The 26233-nt window shown below is 42.7% G+C and overlaps 1 protein-coding gene across 1 annotated transcript in view; it reads right to left on the minus strand.

Annotated features, from left to right (window-relative positions):
- SPEN (spen family transcriptional repressor) overlaps positions 1–10974 on the minus strand; it is a 92275-nt gene extending 81301 nt beyond the window's left edge. The window contains exon 1 of the mRNA XM_077775482.1: positions 10840–10974. Within this exon, the coding sequence (XP_077631608.1) occupies positions 10840–10922 (83 nt within the window). The 5' untranslated portion in view covers positions 10923–10974. The remainder of the gene's footprint in view (positions 1–10839) is intronic.
- Positions 10975–26233: the final 15259 nt, after the last annotated feature.

Here is a 26233-nt window from a genome sequence, read left to right on the forward strand (position 1 = left end):
TGCTCCTCCCCTGCTTACACTCTACCTCTCTCTGTCAAAAGTAAACATTAAGTAAAATTGTTTTCATAAAGAGCATTTTTTAATAAAAATTTTCTCTTAATTTGAGAGAGAGAGGGCAAGCACAAGCAGGGGAGAACAGCAGAGGAAGAGAGAGAATCCTGAGTAGGCTCCATGGAGCCAGACCCAAGGCTTGATCCTATGATCCTGGGATCATGACCTGAGCCAAAATCAAGAGTCAGATACTCAACTGACTGAGCCACCTAGGTGCCCCCTCAATAAAACGTTTTAAAGTTTATTTATTTAGGTACTCTCTACACTCAGTGTGGGGCTTGAACTCACAGCCCTGAGATCAGGAGTCACATGCTCCACCAACTCAGCCAGCCAGGTGCCCCTTCCCCTTTAAGTTTTTTCAGCAAAATTTTTTAAAATTACATATCGCTAATTATAATTTGTGTACCTTACATAGAACCAGAGTTAAAAAAAAAAATTCTTAAAACAATTACAAACGTGAATACTGACTGGGTATTTGAAATAGGAATAGAGATCGTCATACATTCCTTACCTTCTAAGATATAAATACTGAAATGTTTATGGCTAAGACGTCTGGAATCTACTTCAAAATAAAACAAACTCCACCATTCCCTTGTGCCAAAGAATAAGGGTCTTAACTAATTGAGGAACCCCTGGATGAGGACCAAGAGTATAAAGAGGGAGGAGAAAAATAAAGCTGACTGCAGCCACTATAGACAATGGTATTAAGGTTCTTCAAAACATTAAAAATAGAACTACCGCATGATCCAGCAATTCCACTTCTGCGTATTTATCCAAAGAAAATGAAAACACAAATTTGAAAAAATATGTGCATCCCCATTTTCACTGCAACATAATTTATTACTTAAAAAAATTTTTTTTAACATTTATTAATTTTTGAGACAGAGAGAGACAGAGCACGAGCTGGGGAGGGGCGGAGGGGGAGGGAGACACAGAATCTGAGACAGGCTCCAGTCAGGGCGCCTGGGTGGCTCCGTCGGTTAAGCATCCAACTTCGGCTCAGGTCATGAACTCGTGGGTTCGAGCCCCACATCAGGCTCTTTGCTGACAGCTAGCTCAGAGCCTGNCAGGCTCCAGGGGCTGAGCTGTCAGCAGAGAGACTGATGCAGGGCTCGAGCCCAGGGACCATGAGATCATGACCTGCGCTCAAGTTGGACTCTTAACCGACTGAGCCACCCAGGCACCCCAAATGCAATCTAATTTATAACAGCCAACACATGGAAACAACCTAAGTATTCATGGACTAAAGAACAGATAAAGAAGAGAGAGAGTGCATATATACACCATGGAGTACTATACAGCCATAAAAAGAGGGAAACTTGCTATCTGAGACAATGTGGATGGACATTGAGGGGATTATACTAAGTGAACTAAGTCAGTGAAAGAGAAATAACATTATGATATTATTTACACGCAGAATCTTAAAAACAACGTAAAAACCAGAAGCTCATAGATACAGAGAATAGAGTGGGGGGTAGAGGGAATGGGCAGACAGGTTAATTGAGTGAAAGGAGGTGAAAAGGTACAAACTCCTAGTTAGAAAAAGTCATGGGGATGTATCAAGACTCAGTTAAGCAAGAGACTCTTGATTTTGGCTCAGGTCATGATCTCACAGGTTTTGAGTTTGAGCCCCGTGCCAGGCTCTGTGCTACTTGGGATTCAAGCCCTGTGCCAGGTTCTGTGCTAATCCCTGCTTGGGATCCTCTGTCTCACTCGCTGTCTCTGCCCCACTCCCTCCCCTCAAATAAACACTTTAAGAAAAATAAAATAAAATCTTCAAAATAAAGAGTCCTCATCAGAAGAAAAAAATTTTTTTTGTTTTGCTGACAAGTGTTAACTAGACTTAATGTGGTGGCCATATTTAAGTATATATAAGTATCGAATCATTATGTTATATAGCATAATTAGTTTCAAATAATACATCAATTATAATTCAATTTTTTAAAAAAATGTTCAAGTCCATGAGGTTTGGGGGAAGGTAGGGCCAGGGCAAAATTCTGCCGAGATACCACACAAAGTGAGTAACTGGACAAAATTAATAAATGAAGCAATGATAACTCCTAATATTATTCCTAACAAGCTCCTTTCTCCCTATCTACTCTTCTATGTGACCTAACATATAATAAAGCTCAGACTGATCCAGTGATTAACCTCATGTCACAAAGTCAGTGGTAGAACTAGAACCAAAGCTAAAATTTTTAAGAGTGGGATAGCTCTATATCGGCTTTAAACTAGAGGCAGGTATATTTGTTCATCCACAAGTTGTCTCCTATGACAGAAAAAATTAAGGACAAAAACATTCAAGCCACTTTCAGTCCTACCTTTCTTCTTTCCTTGTCCCTCATCCCCAAATGTTGGTTTTCCAAAGAAATGTGCCTAGAGGTGGTGTCTGGATATGAGCTACACTGGAAACATAATTGGGCAAATAAGTAAATATTTTGAGAGTAGAAAAAATTTACAGGGTGCCTGGGTGGCTCCATCGGGTCTTCTGCTCAGGTCATAATCTTGCGGTTTGTGAATCCGAGCCCCACATCGGGCTCTGTGCTGGCAGCTTGGAACCTGCTTTGGACTCTTTGTCTCCCTCCCTCTCTGCTCTTGCCCTGCTAACATTCTGCCTCTCTCAAAATTAAACAAACATTTAAAAAAGAAAGAAAGAAAAACTTGGAAGTGGAAGGTTAGAAAGAAGCCTTGTGTACTGGAGCATGTGAACATTTTTAACAATCTGACCTTGAGGTTCAGATATGGTATACATATGAAAACATATATATACACAGATACAGATACATACACACAACACATCATCTTAGCTCTGTAGCCAAGGGTAAATTCAGCATCCAGATTTTGGTTTCTAAATACCATCCTACACTAAAAAGAACCAGGACTTCTTGGAGAAATGGCTGATTACAGGACTGAGGCAAGGAAAGTACATGATAAGCCTTTGTTGTGCCTGAAATAAATGTTTAATAAATGATGGGGAGATATCAGAAGGACACAGTAGCCTGTTTGAAGAAGCTCGCACTGGCCAAATCTAGAACAATTTGGGTATCAAATAAACCCTGGACAAAACTCAATTGAAAAAAATTGAAAGCATGAGTATTACACACACACGGAAAGTCTGTGTCTACAGGAGACTAAATATAGAAGAAATCACAGCAGTACGTAATATAGGCAAGAGTTATCATTAGATACTAATGCTAGTGGCTATAGGCTTGATAACGAAAGGGAGACTGTCTCTATAACAGTGAACTATCTCCCCATAAAATGCTAATCAAATATAAAGGGAGAATAGTAAAGACATTAATTTGACTAGATGAGCAAAGTTCAAATAATATCCCCAGTGGTGGGATGGATCCATATTGTTTGTCTCCTTATAGATTACTATGAAAAAGGCACAGAATCATTTCTGTGGCATTCCTGCCAAAAATGCATGACATGATCTGGTCAGGAGGGGATGCTGGCTAGACTCAGGTAGAGGGTCATTCTGCAGAATGAAAGATCTATGCTATGTAAGACTAGGAGGCACATGAATACCAAGGTAAGACTGGCGCACGTAAGTGGCTTAGTCGGGTAAGCATCTGACTTCAGCTCAGGTCATGATACCAGGGCTCATGCTCTATGCAGACAGATTCTGATCCTCTGCCCCCTCTGTGACACTCCCCTGCTCATGCTCGCTCTCAAAAATAAACAAACATTTATAAAAAGAGAGAGAGGTTAATGGAGTAAATGTCTCAAAATGCTGACAATCAGGGAATTTGGGTGAAAGGGATGTGAGAATTCTTTGTACCATTGATGAACTATTTCAAAATAAATTACAAAAGAAGAAAAATAACACTGGTAGGAAAGAATTGGATCTAAGTGTGGACAGGCCTTCATTCTGATGTATCAAACGCCATCTTTTCAAAGAGGCCTTACTTCTTTCCCCCCACCCCCATGACTCTCCATCCCCTCCTTTGCTTTATATCTCTTCATAAGGCAGGATAGGTAGGCCACGACTCATGGTTGTTGGGACTGAATGAGGAGTATGTGGGATTCATTTACTATTTTTGTATATGTTCAAAATTCTCCAAAGTAAAATTTTTACGCTATAAATTAGTAATGTACGTGCATCTTTACTAATGCATTAAAGTATCTAGCAGCAGGTCTATTAGCTACTTTAGTTTCCAAATTGTGATGAGCATAAATGATTCACAAACACAGAAATGGGGAAGTGAAAAAGAATCTTCTGCAACAAATGTAAGGTGAAATATGAAAACACATTTGATTTGCGTTAGTGAAATCACAGGTACTATTCATACTACCATGTTGATAATCCCATGATACTAGTTTCTTGAAGGAAACATTAAATTCATAAGAAGTTAATTAAAATAAAGTTATATTCTTATCCAAGTTTAAGTACCTCCTCCTAAACTCTGGCGAAGATGGTACTAGTTTTCATCAAAAACTCTAATATCCTTTTGACATAATAAAGTGATAAACTTACAAAAAAAAAATCTTTCCTTTAAATCCAAGGTGACTTTTAAGTAATCTTGAATACAAAAGAGCCTTTACTCCAGAAAACGTGCATAATTTTTAAAAATTAATGCTTGGGGGCGCCTGGATGGCTCAGCTGGTTCTGCATCCGACTTTGGTTCAGTTCACGACCTCACGGTTTGTAGGTCTGAACCCCACATGGGGCTCTATGCTGACAGCTCAAGAGTCTAGAGCCTGCTAGGGATTCTGTGTCTCCCTCTCTCTATGCCCCTCCCCCACTTGCACTTTCTCTTTCAAAAATAAACATCAAGAAGGAATTTATGCTTGGGGCACCTGGGTGGCTTAGCTGATTAAGCCTCAGGCTTCAGTTCAGGTCATGATCTCATGGTTCACGGGTTCGAACCCCGCATCAGGCTCTGTGCTGACAGCTCAGAGCCTGGAGCCTGCCTTAGTTTTTGTGTCTCCCTCTCTCTCTGACCGGCTTGTGCTCTGACTCTCCCTCCCTCTCTCAAAAATGAATTTTTTTAATGCTTGAATAAAAATTAATGCTTGAGACAAAAACATTTACTACCTACTAATTTAATGATTTACAAAAGGAACAAATCACTATATACCAAATGTCATTTTGTAAAATACAAAATGTTTTTAAGAAGAAAAAAATGTTTAAAATATTCTGGTTTCCAAAATGAATAAAATGAGGGGAAGGTTAAAAAAATCAGTTTTAAGAAACTATAAATGTATTATAGATAAAAGTACATACACCGTGTGTAAACATGATAGGAATGTAAAAGTCAATACAAGTTATAATAAGAAAATCTTCATTCCATTTGTCAAAACTCTCAAGTAACCCAAACCCTGCATTTAATACATAGACACAAAGACCTATATTTAACTCTACAGGTTAATGTTGAACTAAAAATCTAGCACCCAAAACAAACAATAGGATAAGCAATGTAAGTATTTCCCATTTAAATGTTCCCACAAACTTTTCTTAACTCTAAGAACCAGAACAATTCCTTATATAATAAAAAATATTTTTTTAATGTTTATTTTTGAGAGAAAGAGAGTGTGTGCGCCCGCGCGCGCAGCATGCACAAGTGGGGGTGGGGCAGAAAGACACAGGGAGACACAGATTCTGAAGCAGGCCTCAGGCTCTGAGCTGTCAGCAGAGCCGGACTCAGGGCTCAAACCCACGGACCTGCGAGATCATGACCTGAACTGAAGTCAGATGCTTAACCAACAGAGCCACCCAGGCACTCCTATAATAAAAATCTTTAACTGTGCTCAATTTCAATTCATCTCTATACCCAACAGGAACTCCTTATCCAAGAATTCACTAAATTTAAGTTAGTATTGTATAAAGATATTTCTTTGTGGGGTTTTTTTTTTAGATGTTCACAATTTTCAACTTAGCAGACACAGACATATGAAGGGGGGAAAAACCTGAATGTTATAATACTTTAGAATGAAACCGAGATCATCTTTTCGTGGCAAAGCACATTTCCACACATTGAAAACCAATTCGATAGTACACAAAAATTATATGGTTTCTAATAAAATAATTAAACATTCTAACTGGTTTCCACAACAGAGTATGCTATTTTCGCTCACAACATGAATGGCTCTAAGGCAAATAATAATAAGTAAAAATAAAGAAAGTAGTGAAGGTTAGAAATTTAACTATAGAAAAATATACTTTGTTTTATCTCCTTGTTCAGCAGGCTAATTAATATATGTCGGTTTCAAAGGCTTGAACCTTTATTTCAAATCACCCAATAAGGAAATTGAGGAGCCCAATTCTAATAAATACGTATAATGAAGGTATTGCAGCCTACAATGCTTACTCTAAATGCTGTGGACTAACTACATCTCAAATGCTAAATTTTTAAAAGTAACAGAGAAATACACCATCTCCAATTGGATATACTAGTTTCCACAAACTAGTGAAAGATGCAAACATCTTTTTTTAATTTAAGCAAAATTTCAAACTTTCAAAGACTATCTGGAAAAACTTTCACATTACCACTATCTTTATAACTTCTATATAAATTTTCCCAAAGCATGAGTGCTCACAAGATTAAAATTGTCTCATTAACCAAGCCTGCAATCTCTTCATGAGCATATACCAAACAATACGAAGCCTGAGCAATCAAAAGTACAGGAAAGGCAGCTGGAAAAGGTGCCCCTACACAAGCCAACCACCACCATTCTTCCAGGCACTGAGCCTTGTTGTCCTCCAATCTGCCAGAGACAGTCTACTCAGGAAATAAAAAAACATTTCAAGCATTCTATATTAATTTTTAATGCTATTTCTCAAGATAACTGATTTTTTTTTTATTTTTAAAATGTACAAACGCCCATCATGAAAATAGATTATCAAAATTATAGCATTCAAAATCAGAGATGTCTACATAGAAACTGGCTAGGCTCTAAAAAAGAAATGACGTAGCAGTGATGTAAGGCTAGGGTGAGTCAAATTTGTTTTAAGTCTAAAAATATATTTAGTTATAGAATACTAAAGAAATGGAAACTCTTTCACTCTATTTTTATTGTGTCTCAAAAGTAAAGATATCCAAATACATGTAACACACAACATACATTCCAGATATTTAAACTCAGAAAACCACTGTAAGAAGACATTTGAAATAAGCAGAACGAAAATACTTTTTAAATAGGTCTCATTCTTTGACAAAATTTTTACATAAGTTACTACCCTGCTCTGTATCTGCACAATCTTTAACATATTCTCAGTAACTGGAGATGGAAAGAACCTGAATATGCGATTTACTTCTCTAACCTGCAAATAAGACATAGAGAAATTTATATTCTTTAAAGGGCTCTATTTGTTTGCTCATTCTAATTCAGGGAATCATCTTTGCATACACCTCTCTCTCTTACACTAAAAGACAGCAACCAATTGTTGTGTAACTCCTCCCTTCCCCCTTCCACCCAGCTAACATACAAAGGAAAGGACTTTCTCTATTGTGCAAATTCAGTCCCAGCAATAGATCTTTGTTAACTAAAATCTGATTCAGAAATAGTCTTCATTTAATTTTTTTCAACCAGCATATTAAAAGCTGTAAAGATAATGAACACAACAAATGTATTCTTACTGAAAGAAGATAAAGCCAAATTTTGAAAATGCTCTGATTGCATTTTAAAGATTTGGTCATTCTTTAGTACGGAAGATAAAAAAGCCAGATCACCATCCTTACCTCAATCTATTTTTCACCAAAAACACAGATCGAAATGTAAATAATTAGAAGAAAAGATTTTATTTTGACCCCAGCCCCCCCCCAAAGTACCCCAATTCTGCTGGCTCACTTAACTGTCTTAATCCTAAAAAAAAAAACAAAAAACAAAAAAACACCCACACACACAAAAACCCCCAAAACCATTTACTACAAAAGCCTAATTACTGTTACAAGAATAATCATTTTGAAAACATTTTATATAATGTATTCCCAGTATACACTTCTTAATCCTGTAAAACACTTATTAGCTAATGTTGTAATTAGCTAGGGAAACCAGTAAAAGCTGGTAAAAAGTATTACAGCGTTTCTCGCATTTCGATTTTTAGAAAACACCAGAAGCGAATATCCTTAAATTTTCTTGAAGAGCTATCATTCTGGTACAACCATCTTTTTATCCCTCAAATTTCATTTTCCTCCCGGTAGCAATCACACGTTCTACAAAACATTTTCTACAATAGGGATAAAAGGCTTTGAATTCCTCCAAACAGTGTCCATTTGGCTCCACAGCTGGAGAAGCAAAAGCACTTCTTGTACATGTTTAAGAATAAACAAGAAACCAGAAATGGAGATTACCTGTCACTGGGAAGTGGGAGGATGGGAACTGGGAATCCCGAGGTCAGGGGTAAAGGGGAAATTTTTCTCTATAAACCTTTACTCTTTTAAACCGGTACGAATGCAATGCCTATTTAAAGAACTAAGTACATTTGTTTAAAGTTTTTAAATATCGCTTTTAAAATAAAGGAGTCTGGTGGGCACACAGGTCTGCTTAGTTTTAAAATAATCTGCTTTTATCAGTAGCATCTGCTTTTGCTCTTTAATGGGTGAGATACTCCTTTAAACGCTGTGGTGAGCCGCGGGCCGGCTAAGCCCTCTTTAATACAGTAACGTTCCTCCAGACCTCAGCTTTCGAAGGCAGCTCGCATCCTCCGCCCCCTCCTCCCTCTGTGCATTCTGAGATCTGCTCTGCTGATTCCCACATAAAGTGGGTCCTGGCCGCCATTTTAGAAAGTCATTCACACAAGCCGGACCGCAGCACCAACCACTTAAAAATCTCCCCCAAACTCCCCTGGACGATTTCCTCTTTCCTTTCCCTAACCCCTCATCTTGAGAGGTCTCACAGTCCCTGCAGGAGGCATGCAACGTCTCTGGAATGTGCATAATACGAAATGACACGTCTGGCCCAGAACACGGAGGAGCAAAGCGAATGCTGCAATGCACGTGTTTGCACGTCGGCACAGACGAATTTCCCAGGCAGGGACCTACAGACAAAGTCCACCCGGAGTTAAAAGTGACCACATCTAAGTGGTTTTTCCACTCCAATAATCTGCACCTAAACGATCTTCCCACTAAAGCGCTGAAGCTACTGGGGCTGTGGGTGGGGGCAATGGGTGGAGCAGCGCCAAGGAAAGAAACTTCCCATCTGCTTCCCAGCTGAGCCCAAGGTGTCGCTCCCCTTTATCACGAGGGCCAGAGGTGAGTTTCTGCTCCCGGCCTTGCCCTGCCTGGTTTCTCAGCACCACGTAGTAAACACCAGGAGAGTCCCTGGAAGCGCGCCTCCCCCAGCCCTGCCTGGGACAGCTCTAGCAGGTTATGAATGGCCTCACTATTGCCGGCTCCTTTTCACACGCGGACACGCGCAGACGCGCGCTCCGGCGGTGAAGATTTAATACCCCAGTAACAGCAACCACCAACAGAATCAATGATCCTCCATTTAAAAGACAGAGTGGAGCGCTGCCGCCTCTGCTTCCATTTCCCTATCCAAGCTGCTCAAGAGCAAGCGACGCAATCTATTTTTCCCATGGTGACTCACGAATAAGGGCGCTCCATAATTTCCTTCACTCCCCAGATAGTAAGGGGAATGAAGAGTAAACCAAACTTAAAATCTTTCAGGGTTTTGAATATCGGAAGATCCAGGAATTTTCGAAGACAATCACAGCTCTGCTACAGTCCTCATTTTGCACCAAGCCTAGGCCAGCCGTCACTTTCCGTACTGGATCCCGAGGACTCTGTCCGTTACGGTACACACGGATTTCACAAAGAGAGCAAGCGCTCAGACGCTACTGTAGAAGATACATCAGAAATAACACCGACCCCTATATTTCACACACAAAACATAATCTGGGAAGTTTAAAAAAAGAAGCTACGTGTTCTAATCTTAAAAGACCTGCGTCTTCCTAGCCACCGAGCGAAGGACTCTGGGTGGGAGGGAATCTCCCCCTTTCACAGGCGGCCCCTCGGCGCTCCCCCGGCGCGGCCGCGGAGGCAGAGCCCGAGGCTTTCGGGCTCCGTCCTGCCTGAGGTGGCCTTCCCTGGAAAGCCCCCGGTCCCCACCATCCTCCTCGCCCGGGGACCCCAGACGGCTGAAGGCGGCCAGGAAGGCGAAAAAGCCAAACTAGGCGCACCAACTTATTTTCAGACACCATCCTCTCTAGCCAACCGCGCAAAAAAGGAAAAAAAGAATAAAACGTGCGTTTGCCATTTCCCTTTAGTTTCTAGGTCTGTAAACGCTCGGTAAGAGATGCCCAGAACCTCGTAGCGTCTCCCCGTTTCCGAGATGCACCTACAGCACCTACCAAGACTTCTGTCTGGGTCAAAGCTCTCCTCTCGCACAAACCCCTCTGTAGGTCAGACATTTCCGTCAGTCGGCAAGGCGGGAGGCGGGAGTTGCTGCGGGACACCGGAGTTGGCCGCGCCGGGGCGGGGGGTGGGGGGCCCCTAGCAAGGGTCCCGGGGAGGCGGCGCGCAAGGATGCGACCCCGCCGCCACCCGGCCTGAGTGCGGGCACCCTTCGGGCGCCGGCTCCGCGGAGGCCGGGCGACAGCCAGCTGCTCCTCGCTAGGTAAGGAGAGGACGGCAGCGGGGCCGCTCCGCCGAGGCCTGAGGCCCAACGCCGCGACGCCGGCCCGGCCGAGCGGCGACCAAACAGCCGCGCGCTCCTCGCACCCGTCCCAGGGCCTGGCCCGGGTCCCCTCAGCAGTTCCGCGCACGGGGAGGGGCCGGCAACGGGCCGGACGGGCAGCAGCGCCCGAGGAGAGAGCGCGGCCACGGGCCGCGTGTCACTCACCGTTTGAAATGCTCGATGATCTTCTCTTCCCGCACATTCTCCGGTAAGTTGCCCACCCAGAGGTGCCTGGTTTCCCGGACCATGCTGGGCGGTGTGCCGGCGACCGCTGGTGCGGGTTCTCCCTCGCCGGCTTCGTACGNGAGGGAGGAACACGGGGCCGGGAAGGAACGCTCGCGCGCCGGGTCCCGGTGCGCAGGCGCGCAGTCGTGCGGGGAGCTGACCGCGGGGCGGGCGCTCAGTCAGGCTTGGGGCTCTGCGCGTGCGGGGGCAGGGACGGCCTCCAGCCCCTCGAGCGGGGGTCCCAGGCGCCGGTCTGGAGGAAGAAAAGAGAGAGAGGGGTTTGGTTTTGATAGGGCTGCGTGTCAAAGCGGCTGCCAGTGCCCCTCCTAGGAGAAGCCAAGACTCCTTCCCCTGCTCACCCTTCGGCCAGGAGCTGGCCGTTTCCGGGCAGTTAGATCCCCGCCTGCTTGGGAAAGTGTCAGAACAGGGCCGCCCTTCTCTCTGCCCAGCGAGGCAGTGACGGCTTCAAAAACCCATCCCTCTCAAGAATCATTAGCTTGTAACGTTAAGCAACTTTATTTTATAGAAGATTGCGAAACCTTTTGCAAGATATCCTAGCTGATCGTTACGGGACACCAGGAATAGAACTGAAATTAGACGGCTACACGCCTAATATTGCACAAAGGAATCATACAGAGGATTTACTGTAATTTAACGTTTAAGCATAGGAACGGATCAGACCTCTGGCCTTTCCAGGCCTAAAGGCCTTTAAAGACCACAGTATAAGGCAAACCATGAAAGACGGATAGGTGTTGGGGGGGAGCGAGGAGTTGGGCATGGAGGAGGGCACTTGTGGGGATGAGCATTGGGTGTTATACGGAAACCAACTTGACAATAAACTATTTGTAAAAATATATATATAATAATAAGATAAAATTAAAAAAAAATAAAGACCACAGTAGAACTTTTATAGAAAGATCAGTTTACGACCCCGGGAAAAACCCACAAAACTAAGGCGATTGTACTAAGTCCAGAAAACTGGAATTGTTTAGAACAGTGAGCAACTCAATTTTCTTTTCCATTTTTTAACAGAAATAAAATATCAAAGACATGGAGCTTCAAGTACACACCAGATTTTAAATATTCGGTCTCACTCACTGTCTCCTTAAATAGGAGCCAACTTATCACCAAACTATGTTGTTTTGAATTGGAAAATATGATCACCATAATCAATGGCACGAACACCCCAGTGACCTGTGCATAATTAGTTTCTTTCGTTCCACAGACAGTAATGCTCTCAAGTAGCTTTGCTGTTGTTTACCACATAGTCTAACCTAAATTTCTTTTTTTTTTTAAATAGTTTATTTTTGAGACAGAGACAGCATGAGTGGGGGAGGGGCAGAGAGAGGAAAACACAGAATCTGAAACAGGCTCCAGGCTCTGAGCTTCCAGCACAGAACCCAATGCTGGGCTCAAACCCGCGAACCCCAAGATCATGACCTGAGCCAAAGTTGGACGCTTAACCAAACGAGCCGCCCAGGCGCCCCTAAGTTTCTTAATGATTATGTCAGACTGAGAATCACATCAACTTTCTTGTATTTGATTTAGTAATAGTCTATACTAAATAAACTTGATCTCAGCAGGTCTGAAGAGTTGAGATAATCTCTCTTCCCTCCTTTCTTAGGATATTCAGAAGGCTAAGCAAGCCCCACTTTACACAGTTGCCAACAATTACAGTATAAGATGTGCTAGCTCAGCGGCTAATCTTACCATCCATTTGAAGTGATTTTTGGAATTTTGACAAATTACTTCTCAAACTTCTAGATTCTGAGACAGGTAATTTAACTGGTTTTTATGCTATTTTCCTAGCTTATGTTTACATGTTTTCTATTTCAACCTTTCTTTTTTTGCTTTGTTTTTTACTGTTTTGAGAACTTCAGCAAGTCAGAAACTGAAAGAGGAGGTGGTAAAGAGTTAGAAACAGAAAAGCCCTACTCTAATAGTGGCACTCCTTTATAACTTAGTTAAGGTACTTAGTGTCACCCTAGAGGTTCATCTTGTCTTCAAGCAAATCAGTCATTAAATGAAATGGAAATGTGTGTTCCTGAAAATATTATGGAATTGATTTCTCAGTAAAAGCAAATCAAACCACATTCAGATATAGGATAAGCCATTTACATTTGGCCATTTTTCTGTCACAGCAACTATCACATAAGGAGTGTTAGGCCACCATACCATTAACCTAAACTCATGAACTATACCGTCCTGTATACATGGGTGCAGTTAGCATTGAACTGAAATGCAGGTTTCCATGAAGCATGAATTTCAATATAACAACCACAATTTGAATCCCTTTTTAAAATATGATGTAAAATGACTCATTTAAAACCGGATAGACTATGAATTAGCTGAAACCTCTTGGGAAAGACCAAAGTGTCACCATGAAGAACAGAAGAGATTCGGTTCACTTGCATTAAGAGGAGCAACTAACAAAGAAGAGGATTCAGAAATAGGGTCTTGCTATTGGAGAAGGGGATATCTCACCTTGAATGCAGACTTCAGTTAAAATCATGCTGAAGAAAAGTTCAAGGGCTGAAAAAAAGAAGGGGGGGGGCTTTTAGATGCAAAATCATTAGGAGAGACAATTAGAGTAATTATTAAATATGATACCCAGCTAAGACTCCCACAGAACAATAAAGGGATAAACTAGAACAAAATAAGAACCAGTAAAGATATGTTTTATACTACTTTCTCCATGGCACAAAAATTAGGGGACATTAAGTGAAAATTAAAGCAACATGTCTACCAACTAAAAAATTTTTTTAACGTACATGCAGGTTGTTTAACAAAGTTGAATTAAATTCTCCCAAAGACGTTTACATATCATAGACTGTCAAAAAGATTATGAACAAATGTCAAATTAAGAGAATATCAGTTCTCATTTTGCCAGAGATTTACCAAACAACTGAGAAACAGTCTCTCTTTAATAATATAAAGGCTAGCAAAATCCCACCAAGTATCATTTGATACCACCTTATACTCAGGATCTCTTGAAGTGTTAGTCAAAATACCTGTCTGGCACCAAAAATGGCAACCAAAGTATTCATGTTCGTTTTCTGGGTTTTTAAAAATCTGATCTATATTTCTGAAAAGAGAATTCTCAGTTTATAAAATGTCAACATACATCAGCCTAAGTAGATACATAGATTATTTAATGAATAAAATTTCAATTCTTGTCTGTTCAAATTCTTAATGTGCTCCTTTGATGCAAAAATATGTAGATAGATGTAGATATAGACGCAATTCAGGTAGGAATTCTGTCCACCTTTATTAAAGTTAATAGTTGCAGGTTAAAAATATTGCCCATGTTCCTTACTGATTCTTTCAGCACAACAAACACACCTTGACCATGAACTGAAGAAACACTGATGGTATGAATGAGAGACCTTAACGTAGGTTAAGAGTTAAAAACTCCAGTTCCAATTTTGTCACTGGCTATATGACCTAGGCAAATCAATTAAATCCTTAAAAGTCTCAATATCCTTATCTGCAAAATGAAGATAAAAAATATGCTTTCTCTGCCAAAAAAAGGTTGCTAGGAGTATCAAAGAATATATGTAAAAGGATTTGGAAGGAACACACCACAAATATATCACAAATGTTAACTAATAAGTTGACCACTAATTTCATACTTATATCAAAAATAAGCATCAGTTGAAAGTAAGAACGTAATATTATCAATTTTCACAGTTATAGCCAAGTCCTATAAAATCAAAATGCAGTAATTGCATATTAAGTGCAGAGTTCCTGGTTTTTGTGGGGGGTTTTTGCTGGCTTTTTCTATCGCAAATCTCTTAATAACAACAAAACTGGTAAGTACATGCCCTTTGCACAGCCCCAAATCAAGTATTTGATTTTTTTCAGTGCCTTTCATTTTTATTGGCAATGTATCAGGAAACACTGGGAAAGCTTTTCTCTATTTCTGTCCTTGTTACAAAATATTTACAACGGCAGAATTTCTTCATAAGCATTTATCTTTGTATGTTTTCAATAGCAAGGCAACCCACTCCTCCGTTATTCTGATTTTTAAATCATTTTAACAATAACTGATGCTCACTGAAAAATATCAAAAGTAGGTTGTGATCTCTCCTTTCATTTAGGATAAGTGGATGGTGAAGTGAATTTCCTCATTTAAAGATAATTCAGAAAGGTAACATTAAAGCAGAGCCATTTGCAAAAGGAAATTAAAATAGATGTGTTTTTAATCAGGTCTTATTTTCACACTTTGAGGAGCTCCTGTATTTAGCATGCTAGACGTGCTCAAATTGTTCAGTCATGCATAATGGAAGCCCAGTTGGGGAAAGCATCTGAGCCTCAAACTCAGGCTTTGAATGCTAACCCAGCCAATAGAGCAGATAAATTAATATCAACATTTGAACAGGAGAACAGAATCACTACCAGATAATAAGAATTTGGTTACAAATCTAGTCCTAAGCAATTAAAATTAAACCATTTCATGACAAAACATATACTTAAGATATAAGAGCTTATTTCTAAAAGCATCATATAAAAACACATTAATGGGCTCTAAAATGATCAAAGCATACATGACAACAAATTCCTTCTATTATTAGAACCAGTTTTTTTTTCAAAACAGTATAAAATGAGACAGACAACACTACTATATTATTCTCAAAGAGCGTGTGACATATTGCTAGCTCTGAGAGTCAATTGGTGAAAGACAGACTAGTCCATTAACAGACTTATTTTGATATAGCAGGCTCACTCTGGTGGAACTATATATACATAAATTATCAGAACTTCAATCAATTGAACATTAGCCAGCTAGCCCTCTAAATCGTCTTCAGCAAGCCAACATTTCATAATCTATTTTCCTGTTCAGCCGTCCAAGAAAGCTAAATAATTTATCCCACATTGTTTTTAGTTTTCCAGAAACAAATGTAATGGCTGATATTTTCTTTTAAAAAAACAATTATGTTTCTACCATTTCTACCAGGAAAGTTGCTAAAAGTAACTTTTTCCCCCTATGAGCAAATACTGGTAAGTACCTGCTAATAGTTACAATTATGAACATTATTTATTAATATTTATGGCATTGGAAAAAATGGACTGGAAGGATATTTTCTTTTTTTTTTTAATTTTTTTAACGTTTTATTTATTTTTGAGAGACAAAGCACAGGTTGGGGAGGGGCAGAGAGAGAGGGAGACACAGAATCCCAAACAGGCTCCAGGCTCTGAGCTGTCAGCACAGAGCCCAATGCGGGGCTCGAACCTACAAACCATGAGACCAGGACCTGAGCGGAAGTTGGACGCTTCCCCGACTGAGCCACCCAGGTACCCCTGGAAGGATATTTTCAAATATATTTATCACAGCTGTGATGAATTTATTTTTTTAAATTCTAGTAAAGTTATACAGTGTTAGTTTCAGGTGTATAATATAGTGATTCAACAATTCTATAGCTCATGATGACAAGTGAAATTCTCTTCACTTATTTCATCCATCCCCCACCCACCTCACCTGAAATTTAAATTTTTAAGAAGATTTTATCCACCTATATTTCTTAAAATTTTCCTCTATACCTTCTTTGGTTAATATATACTGCTTTCATAATTAGAAAAAGCTATAATAAAATGACTTTTCAAAGTCAGCATCTGGGTTACGTTAGTTAAGGGTTTCTCAGAAATGTTGATACTGGGATCTACTATATTAACATATTCATGTTAACAGATCCCATGTGAACAAAATGTTATTCACTATGTTAATTCAGAGATTTCATTCGACCTTTTAAACCTCTATTGCTAATCCCCATGTGAGAAAAGACTTAACCTCTTCACTAGAAGTGCTATACTTTAACCAAAACACCTCATGTATTGAAGATTGTAACTCTTAAACATCAGGAAGTCAGCAGAATATAAATATGTAAATCAAGGCTACCGATTAATTCAAAGACTATCAAAGTGTAGTTGATGGAATCTCAAAAACAGTAATACCAAACAAATACAATGTGTTTAGTAACTTGTTACATAGGTTTTGAAATTTTCAGCAGACTCAGGGGATTTAAGCTTCTCTGCTCTACTTTGAAGTAGAAAATTTAAGCAAAAAATTATTTATGTACTTATTTGAAATATGTTTAGAAACCTGTTTCCTAAACGCAATTATTACTATTTGATAGTAATGCCTCTTTAAATCACATCACTGCATCAAATATTTTGCATTAATCTTCAGGATGATAATGATTACTAATTTTATAATTAGACATTAGAAATCTTTTTGCTTAAAACCGCACTATTTAAAGACAAGGTAGGACATGATGCCTTTCTGAATTAAATGCTGGAATTATTTTTAAGGCTTTAAAAAGTTAAATTTCAGTAAAGGCACTCAATGAATTTTTTTCAGGCCATATACTACAAGAGTAATGGAAACCACTTCTTACACTTCATTTTGGAAAATACTTTGGCTGAAAAGATAATGCCTCGGGATAACTCTCTTAAAGGATGCTCGGTTAAAATGGTCACTAAAATGGGTTTTCCAAGAAAACAGAATCATTGAGTCACACCTAAAGATTTCACTGTATACTGTAGTTAGCTGGTGGAAGGGGCATGGTGGAATGAACTACTAAACGGGGTCTGTGGTTTTCCCACCACACAAGATGATTTAAAAACACACCCAAGCAGGGGCGCCTGGGTGGGTTAGTCGGTTGAGCATCATCCGACTTTCGCTTAGGTCATGATCTCGCGATTCGTGGGTTCGAGCCCCGCGTCGGGCTCTGTGCTGACTGCCAGCTCAGAGCCTGGAGCCTATTTGAGTCTGTGACTACCTCTCTCTCTGGCCCTGCCTGCTCACGCTGTCTCCTCTCTCCTCTAGAAATAAATAAAACATTAAAAACACACACACACACACACCCCCAAGCATAAACCTTTCACTTAAAAAAAATTCACTCGAAAGTGGCTTTGAAACAGGATACTTGTCTTTCACGATTTTCAACTTAAATATGTATCGTTCCCCTCAAGATCAGTTTCCATGGATTCTAATTATTAGACTGCAGTAAGAGCTTTGTTTTTATGCCTATTTAAAATTATAAAAGGTTCAAATAAATAAATGTATAGCTTTAAAAAAAAAAAGTCGGTCCATCAACGGACGAATGGATCAAGAAGATGTGGTTTATCTATACCATGGACTGCTACATGGCAATNCGGGGGTGCCTGGCTGGTTCGGTGGATAGAGCACAGGACCCCTGATCTTGCAGCGCTGAGTTCAAGGCCCAAGTTGGGTGTAGAGTTCACTTAAAAAATAATAACATTTTCTAATTACAAAATGTACAACCAACATTTTCTTCCACTTATATAGTGGTATTATCCTTGCTTTAGGGACTTTGACCTCAAAGACTCATTAACCATAGTTTGTTAGAATAGAATCTCTAACCAAAATTCTGCGAATTGAAAGGACAGTTGATTTGGTCATTTCCAAGCTTCAAATTATAGCCTTGTTAGCAAGGGGAGAATTCTATTGCTTGCTAGTGCTTTAACAGCCTCTGGATAGCTTTTCGTATACTAAGAGTTCCTGTTAGGAATCTGGCATAAACTCAAAATTCCCACCAGGAAGAAAGATCTTCCTTCCTTAGGACCCACTGCGTGGCTCCGCCCAGAGCCTTGACCTGACCTGACCTCAGACTCCGCGTGGTCAATGGTGCACTCGCACCTGCCGGCAAATCAGCGCTGCCCAACAACTTCAGAGCCAAAATGCGGCTCTCGACCATAAAATAAAATGTCTGTCTTTAGGGGCCCCCAAGGTGCCTTCCTCGCGAACAAGCGCCCTCTTTTAAACCTTACATCTATGAGGATCTGAAGGTACGTTACGCGCTAAACGAATATAGGAAGGCAATTACTCCACCAGCGAAACGAATGTCCTTCAAAAGGAAGGGAGCTGGGGACTGGGGACGTAGCAGACCTCCATGCCCTGCCAAGGGAACCTCACTTAGCCTGCCGGATTTCAGAAACGGGCTGGCATGGAAGCGGATTACAAGGCAAGATGAAAGAGCTGGGGAGGGGTGGCGGGGCCAGGACTTTTTAAAAAACCCACAACCCTGGCAGTAATTTCCACCACACTCCTAAGGGGAAAAGAAAAATAAAACCAAAGGCACCTTGAGAAAGAGTAAAAGCTGTTGCTATGGTTACCACTCGGCGAGCTCAATTCTGCCCAGAGAGACCGAGCGGTGCGCCCAGACCCTTTCTTTGTCCGCAGCCACACACCGAGCACAAACCCAGCGGCCAGCCCGCCGGAGCCTCGCGTCGGCGACCGAGGGCTGCGTTCCAAATAAAGGACACCTTTATCTTGGCTTAGTGAGCAAGAACAGCAGGCAGCGCCTGACGGAAGCCAGCGCGGCCACCACCTAGTCCCTGGGCCAGGGCTGTCCCTCACCCCACCCCCCCTTTGGAGAAGCCTCCACTACACTGCGGGCACCGAATCCGGTCAGGAGCCGGACCAAACATGGCGCAGGCAGGCGTGGAAGGGAGCCAACCAGACACAGCCCGACCTCATCCCTTCGGCACAAAGGGAAGGCTAAGCGCCGGGAACCCCGCGAACTGTTAACCCCTCAAGACGCTACGGTTTCCCCGGGTGGGAGCTGAGGAAACAGCGAGGAGGACGCAATCGAGGGGCTCAGACGCACTTCATATCGAAGACGCTACCGCAAGCCGCGCGGGGGACACAGCTCGGCGAAGACGACCTGCCGCGCAGGCGCGCGAAACAACGAGGCGAGCGCTTCGGGCCTGCCCCTCCCCCCTACTTCTCTCAAAGGCCAGGGGAGTTGCCCCAACGCGCTGGCGCAACGACGGAACGTGGGGGGGAGGGGAGGAAAAACCTGTTCGCTTCATTGTGAGAGCGAACGGCCCCGCCCCGCACGGCGCGCGCGCACGCCCCACTCTCACACTTGCACACGCGCGCGCCGAACTTGCCGCCCAATCCGGCGCGCATGCGCCGGGAGGGAGGCGGTGGCTGAGCCTGCGGCTTTTCGCTGTTTCCCTGAGAAGTTTCTGGAAGGACGGAGCCCAAGGGAAGCTGGGGGATGGGGAGTACAGGGAAGCGACCGTTTGAGAGAAAGAAAGCGAAACATCCAAAACACACCGACACCGCCCAGCTTCCATCCATCACGTCATGGCTGAGGCAAAGCCCAAGACCTCCGAGACCCTCACGCCANCGTGGAGTGAAAGCCGACATCCGCCCTCTGGAGCTGCCCGCGCACTCGTGGGCCGCCCGTGGCTCTTCTTTGGGTCTCGAGCGTGAGCTCCGCATTGGGATTCTACGCGGCTGCCGAAGTGCTGGCGCGGGAACTCCTGAACCCCCGTTTCCTCAATTTCCCCCTCATTTGGGGGAGGGGTGTCCTTTGGTCCCTCTTCCTGTCTTCACTTTGGTGGCCAAGAGCTAAAGCTGCGGGTGTGCAGACGCTAGGAAAGGGGTGCTCCCTGCCCGCGCCCGCCCGAGGAACGTCTTGGGCGGGCAGGGGTCGCCTGGCTGTTGTGCGACGTTCAGTTCTCTCCAGTATTTGTTCCCTTAATTGGGAGCCTCCGGCAGTGGGGCAAGTTTGGAAGCGCAAAGGCGCCGCCTCGTTTGCGGAGCTGAGCGGCCGGCGAGGTGTGGGACGCGGAGGCGCGTCGGTGCCCAGGGAGGATCGCCCCCGACGGCCACCACCACAAGGAAGCCCCGGCTGGCATCGCCTTGCCGGGAGTGGGGGGAGGGGTCCGGGGCGNTCGGGCTCCACCGCCCTGGGGCCGCGCTGCGTGCGCGGGGCGTGTGCGCGTTCCCCGAGTCGCTCCTGCCCTCTGTGCCCTTCCAAGGCGGGGCTCGTCACCCCTACCCTCGCTCGGGGAAGGGAGTGCGCTTTATTTGGCCGTGGCCCGGACGCCACCGTGGGAAGCTGTAGTTGAGCCTGAGAATGAAATGGAGGCGCTTTCCGGAGCCTTGTTTGGGGCGGGTAGCAGCTCGGTGTGGACGCCACCGCCTCGCACCGGAGTGGCGCTCTGCGGAGAGAGGAGTGCGGGGCTTCCGCGGGCGGGGAGACCTGACAAAGGTGCCGGGCGCCAGCGTCACCGAGAGGCCGGGCTCTTTAAAGAAAGAAAAGTGTCTTTGAAGCGCTGTCAGCGGGAGGAGAACCGAGACGTTGCCGTTCATTGGCCGGCCGCGAGGCACGCACTGCGCAACTCGTTTCTGATAGGTTTTATGGCCCATTATTTCGATCTGAGCCACAAACTGGAACAATAGATTGGAATATGTTATTTCTGCGTGTTGAGAGCATCTTCCATTTCGCTTCTCTTTCAAGCCCCTTATGAGTATGTAAATAGCAAATTGACTCAATAAAATATTATGCGCCTTCCAGTGTCCTTTCAAATCCTGAAAGAGCTATTGTTTTTCTGATTTCAAGGGAGTATTAAACTGTGAATCTTGGCATTTTGATGTTCACTTTGCGGCTGGAAACAACAGAACCAGGAAATTCAAGAGTAGTCCTTCTATATTTGTCTTCCAGTCTTTCTTTGCTTTTTGTGCAAGGTATTTTCGTGCAGTGGGTTTGGATTGTTTTGGTTTTTTAGGCTTTGTGTGTTTTTCTTCATGGCAGCACGAATACATAACTGAGCCAGCCTTTTCTGGCTCAGGTCCCCCTGTCTTTTGGTGTTACAGCTACACTAAGAGTTTTCCCCCCCTTCTTCCTATGTATAATTACAGGGGGGTGGTTATCTGTTTCAGTAATAGGGGAGTTAAGCTCATAATGATAGGATGGAAAGTTAAAAAAAAACAAAACTATATTATCGTTGAGGGAACAGATCAGGATTTGATGGCTTCCAGATGAAAGAAACCTTTTAGGAGTAGCTGTTAGATCCCAAATTTTGTCTCCATTTCAGTATGACCAAAAGCACTGCATGGAATTTTAATTTTTTATATACCTTATCTCAATATTCTGTAAAGCACAGTATGTTTTTTGGTATTGAGAAATGATGAAATACATTGTTTTTAAAACACTTTTTGTCTGTACAACCAAGTAGTATATGAAACGATTTGTTTTATTGGGAATTAGAATAGAATAAGGCACAAAACATTATGCCCTTAAGAGCCAGGCAGTTGAAATTGAGAGAGCGATTGCACAGTCCTTCTTTCACTTTGTACAGCTGTAAAAGGATCTGCTTAACAATTCTGATTCCTAAAATTTGTTTTTGTTTAGAAAACACGTTCTTCTTTCACACCTTTAACTGTTACACTTAACACGAAAGGTACATCCCTTTTCTGTACAAAATATTTGCAATTTGTATTTTCTTTAGAGTGGGTGGTATTTTGCACTGTTCACATCTCCCTTATGACCAGTGCCATACATTTGCAAAACAGTTGAACAAAAATTGAGGAAACTTCTCTCCCATCCTAATGTTGGTCTCAAAACATTTTCCAACTTCCCATGCCAAAGGCCAAACAGTATTAATCAGGTGGGCTTTAAACGTGCAGAGCCAAGTTGGATTCTGAATTACAACAATCTCATGATCTGCTCTTAGAGTAAAAGTGTTTTGTATATAGTCTGGGGACAGGTTTTGTTTTGTCAAGCCATGCAGGACTAGAGGATTCCACAATCACCAATCCAACGTTTCTATAGTTTTTCTTTCTTTTTAAATTGAGCTTCTTGATTTGTACCATTTCATGTTCCCTGAGAAAGATTGGATGTTCACCAGAACCTTTATTTAAACCAAGATTCTTACAGACAGCCAGGGCAGAAACAAAGTGGTATGTGCTAGGCCCCTGGGGCTTTTTTTTTTGACGTTTGGTGTAAAGTGTGTGCATCTTTTCTAAACGACATAGAAAGGCTGAAGATCTCTAGCCATTGTTACAGGAAAGGCCAGCTTTTCATGCCAAACTCTAGCGTAGGAGGGAATTTAAAACAATAACAGTTATAACCTTTTCCTGGTAAGGATAAATAAGCTCTTTCAGAGGCTTTAGTAATATGGGAAGTTCTTCAAAATATTTTTGGCAGCAGTGAAGTACTCCCACATGCTGTAATAGTCTTCCCCTTTGAGGCAAAACGCAGAAATTCAGCACTTCAGAAGTACTGGAGTTCAAAGAACAAATCTTTGCAGCCAACAGTATTTTTCTTAGAAAAGTAGAAACACATCTATGAAAATAAAACAGACCCCTGGGACAGCCCAACATTTGTCTTGCCGGAGTACAAATGGTCATCCCTATGACAAGATTCCCGATAATTGTGCAGTTTATACGGAACCTGTAGATTTAGCATCTTGGCATCATGGTATAAATGGCTTGTATAAACAATAGATCAAAAAAACTTCTGAACGGCAAGCTCTTTATTACTTTGTTTATTTAACAAATACATTTTGAGCATCAACTTTGTGCCAGATCCTATTCCAAGTACTTGGGATATATTGCTGAAGACAGCAATCAGATTGCTATTCTCCTGAAGCTTGGCTGGTTTGGGAAGAGGGGTGCAGGGGTGGTGGTGGGAGGGGGAGAAGAGACAATATAATCCCCAGGAAAACAATCAGAGCAGTAAGTGCTATGGTGAAAATATAGAGACGCTTAAGAAATGAAGCATGTGTTGCAATTGACACGGGGTGGTCAGAGTGGGCCTCATTAAGATATCTGAGGGATGCTGGGGGACTTGGTTGAGCGTCTGACTCTTGATTTCGGCTCAGGTGGTGACACCAGGGTCGTGGGATTGAGCTCCATGTCCGGCTCTGTGCTGAGTGTGGAGTCTGCTTAAGATACCTCTCTGTCTTTCTCCCTCTGTCCCTCTCCCCCTCTTGCATGTTCTCGTGTGCACGCTCTCGCTCTCAAATAAAATTTTAAAAAACAGAGAAAGAAGATACTTGAGTAAAGACCGGAAGAAACTAAGGAACCAAACTGTGGCTATTTAGGGAGGTGGTTCCAGGGGGAGGGAACAGGAAGTGCAAAGGTCCTCAGGTAGGAGCATGACTGGCACATCTGAAACGTAGCTAGGAAATCACTGTGGCTGAAACAGAATGAACAATGGGGAGAGTGTAGGAGATGATGGATGTCAGAGAGCTTAGGGGAGTAGGGGCTGATCTATAGAACTTGGAAGGCCATGGGGGAGGACTTTGGCTTTTAATTGACATGGAGGTGTTGCATAGATGACTTAGGTTTTGAGAGCTATTGAGAGTAAGAGGCAAAGGATAAAAGCAGGAGCCCATGAGGGGACTATTTCAGTAATCCAAGAGACAGGTAGAGGTAGCTTCAATGGCTAAGGGATCCTGGATATATTTTGAAAGTAAATCCAGAAGGCCTTGCTGATGGATTGAATATAGAGTTGATAAAAAGAGGAGTCAAAGGGGCGCCTGGGTGGCTCAGTCAGTTGAGCGTCCGACTTCGGCTCATGTCATGATCTCATAGTTCATGGGTTCGAGCCCCGCATCGGGCTCCTTGCTGACAGCTAGCTCAGAGCCTGGAGGCTGCTACAGATTCTGTGTGTGTCTCTCTCTCTGCCCCATCCCTGTTCATGCTCTGTCTCTCTGTCTCAAATAAAATATAAAACATAAAAAAAAAAAAGGAGTCAAAGATGAGCCTGAAGTTTTTGACCTGAGCAACTAGGTTGATAGAGTTGCAATCAACTGAAATAAAGAACACTGGCTAGAACGGTTTTATAGAGGAATGCGAAGAGCTCAGTTTTAGGTCTGTTCAGTTTGAGATATTTATTAGATGGAGGCATTAGGTAGGCAGCTAGATAGGAGTCTCGAGTTCAGGATATATTATTCAAGAGATACATTGTATATATCTGTACTGTGTCTGTGGGGCTGTGTGTGTGAGAGAGAGTGGGAAAAAGGAGAGGGAGGGAGGGAGAGTTTGGGAGTTGTCAGCATATGAATGCAATACAAAGTCTGAAACTGGATGAGATCACCCAGGGAGTAAGTAAGTGTAGCTATAGAAGAGAAGAAAACCAAGAAAGCCCTGGGGCATTTTGACACTTAAGAAAGACATCTCAGAAGTCAGGAACTTGCAAAAGCAATTGAGAAGGAGCAAACCAGTTCGGAGGAGGAAAATCAAGAGAGGGTGGTGTGGTGTGGTGTTCAGGAAGTCAGAGGAAGAAAGTGAAGGAGGAGGGAGCGATCTGTGGAATGCTGTGGTGAGGTTAAGGTGAGGCAAGATTGACTGTTGGAGCACCATGGAGGTCATTGGCGACTTTGACAAGAGAAGTTTTGGCGGAGCAGTGGGGCAAGAGCCTACCTGAACTAGATTGAAGAAAAAATTTAGTGAGTCTGGAGACACTTTGGGAAAAGTACTACAGTGGATTTGGAGGGGAAGATGCCAGGGCCAGTGATGGTAGAAAGTACATTCAGTTTCAGAAAGTTACTGGATTGGTGCAAGAATTGGGAACTCAGAACCTTTATGGGGCGCCTGGGCGGCTCAGTCGGTTAAGCAACCAACCTCGGCTCAGGTCATGATCTCACGGTTCGTGGGTTCGAGCCCTGCGTCAGGCTCTCTGAGCCTGTTTCAGATTCCGTGTCTCCCTCTCTCTCTCTCTCTCTCTCTGTCTCTCTCTCTGACCCTCCCTGACTCATGCTCTTGCTCTCAGAAATAAATAAAACATTAAAAAAAATTTTTTAAAGACTACTACTTCCTATAAAATCTGCAAATCCTGAACTTGGAGTTTGGTCAGTACTTGGAAGAGAACTTGGTCAGTAGGACAAGGAATCTAGCAGATAGCTTCTCCTGGAAGTTATATAACCAGCAGTGCTCACCAGCAGTCTGAGGTGATTCAGCCAGTCACGGAGCACTTACAGATGCAGCAAAGCAGACTTTGCCTTGGTTTCTCAAGCGTGTACCTCAGTAATCCCTGATGATTCTGCAGCTTTTGTTGAATTTCCTGTAAAAAGCCTAGACCCATGATGGCAAACTGACTCTATCACAATGGGAAAGTGCCCCTTTCAACAGGTGTCCTGTGCCTGTCATGTTGGAGACTGCTCAAGTAGTAGCAACCGCCAGTGAGTGACGGTTAAATCGATTGGACTTGTGCTTTATTTGAAAACATATTTCTCGGGGCGCCTGGGTGGCTTAGTCGGTTAAGCGTCCGACTTTCACTTAGGTCATGATCTCGCGGTTCGTGGGTTCGAGCCCCTCGTCGGGCTCGGTGCTGACTGCCAGCTCAGAGCCTGGAGCTTGTTTCGGTCTGTGACTCCCTCTCTCTCTGACCCTCCCCTGCTCACGCTGTCTCTCTCTCTCCTAGAAATAAATAAAACATTTAAAAAAAAAAGAAAACATATTTCTCAACCTGGGCTTGAGCTCCACCCGTTAAGAATCCTGTATGCTGATAAATATAGATCAATTAACATTTTTCTTTTCTTTTTTAAAAAAAAATTTAATGTTTTATTT

Source organism: Crocuta crocuta, unplaced genomic scaffold (assembly GCF_008692635.1).
Source record: "Crocuta crocuta isolate KB4526 unplaced genomic scaffold, BGI_CrCroc_1.0 scaffold127, whole genome shotgun sequence".
NCBI lineage: Eukaryota > Metazoa > Chordata > Mammalia > Carnivora > Hyaenidae > Crocuta > Crocuta crocuta.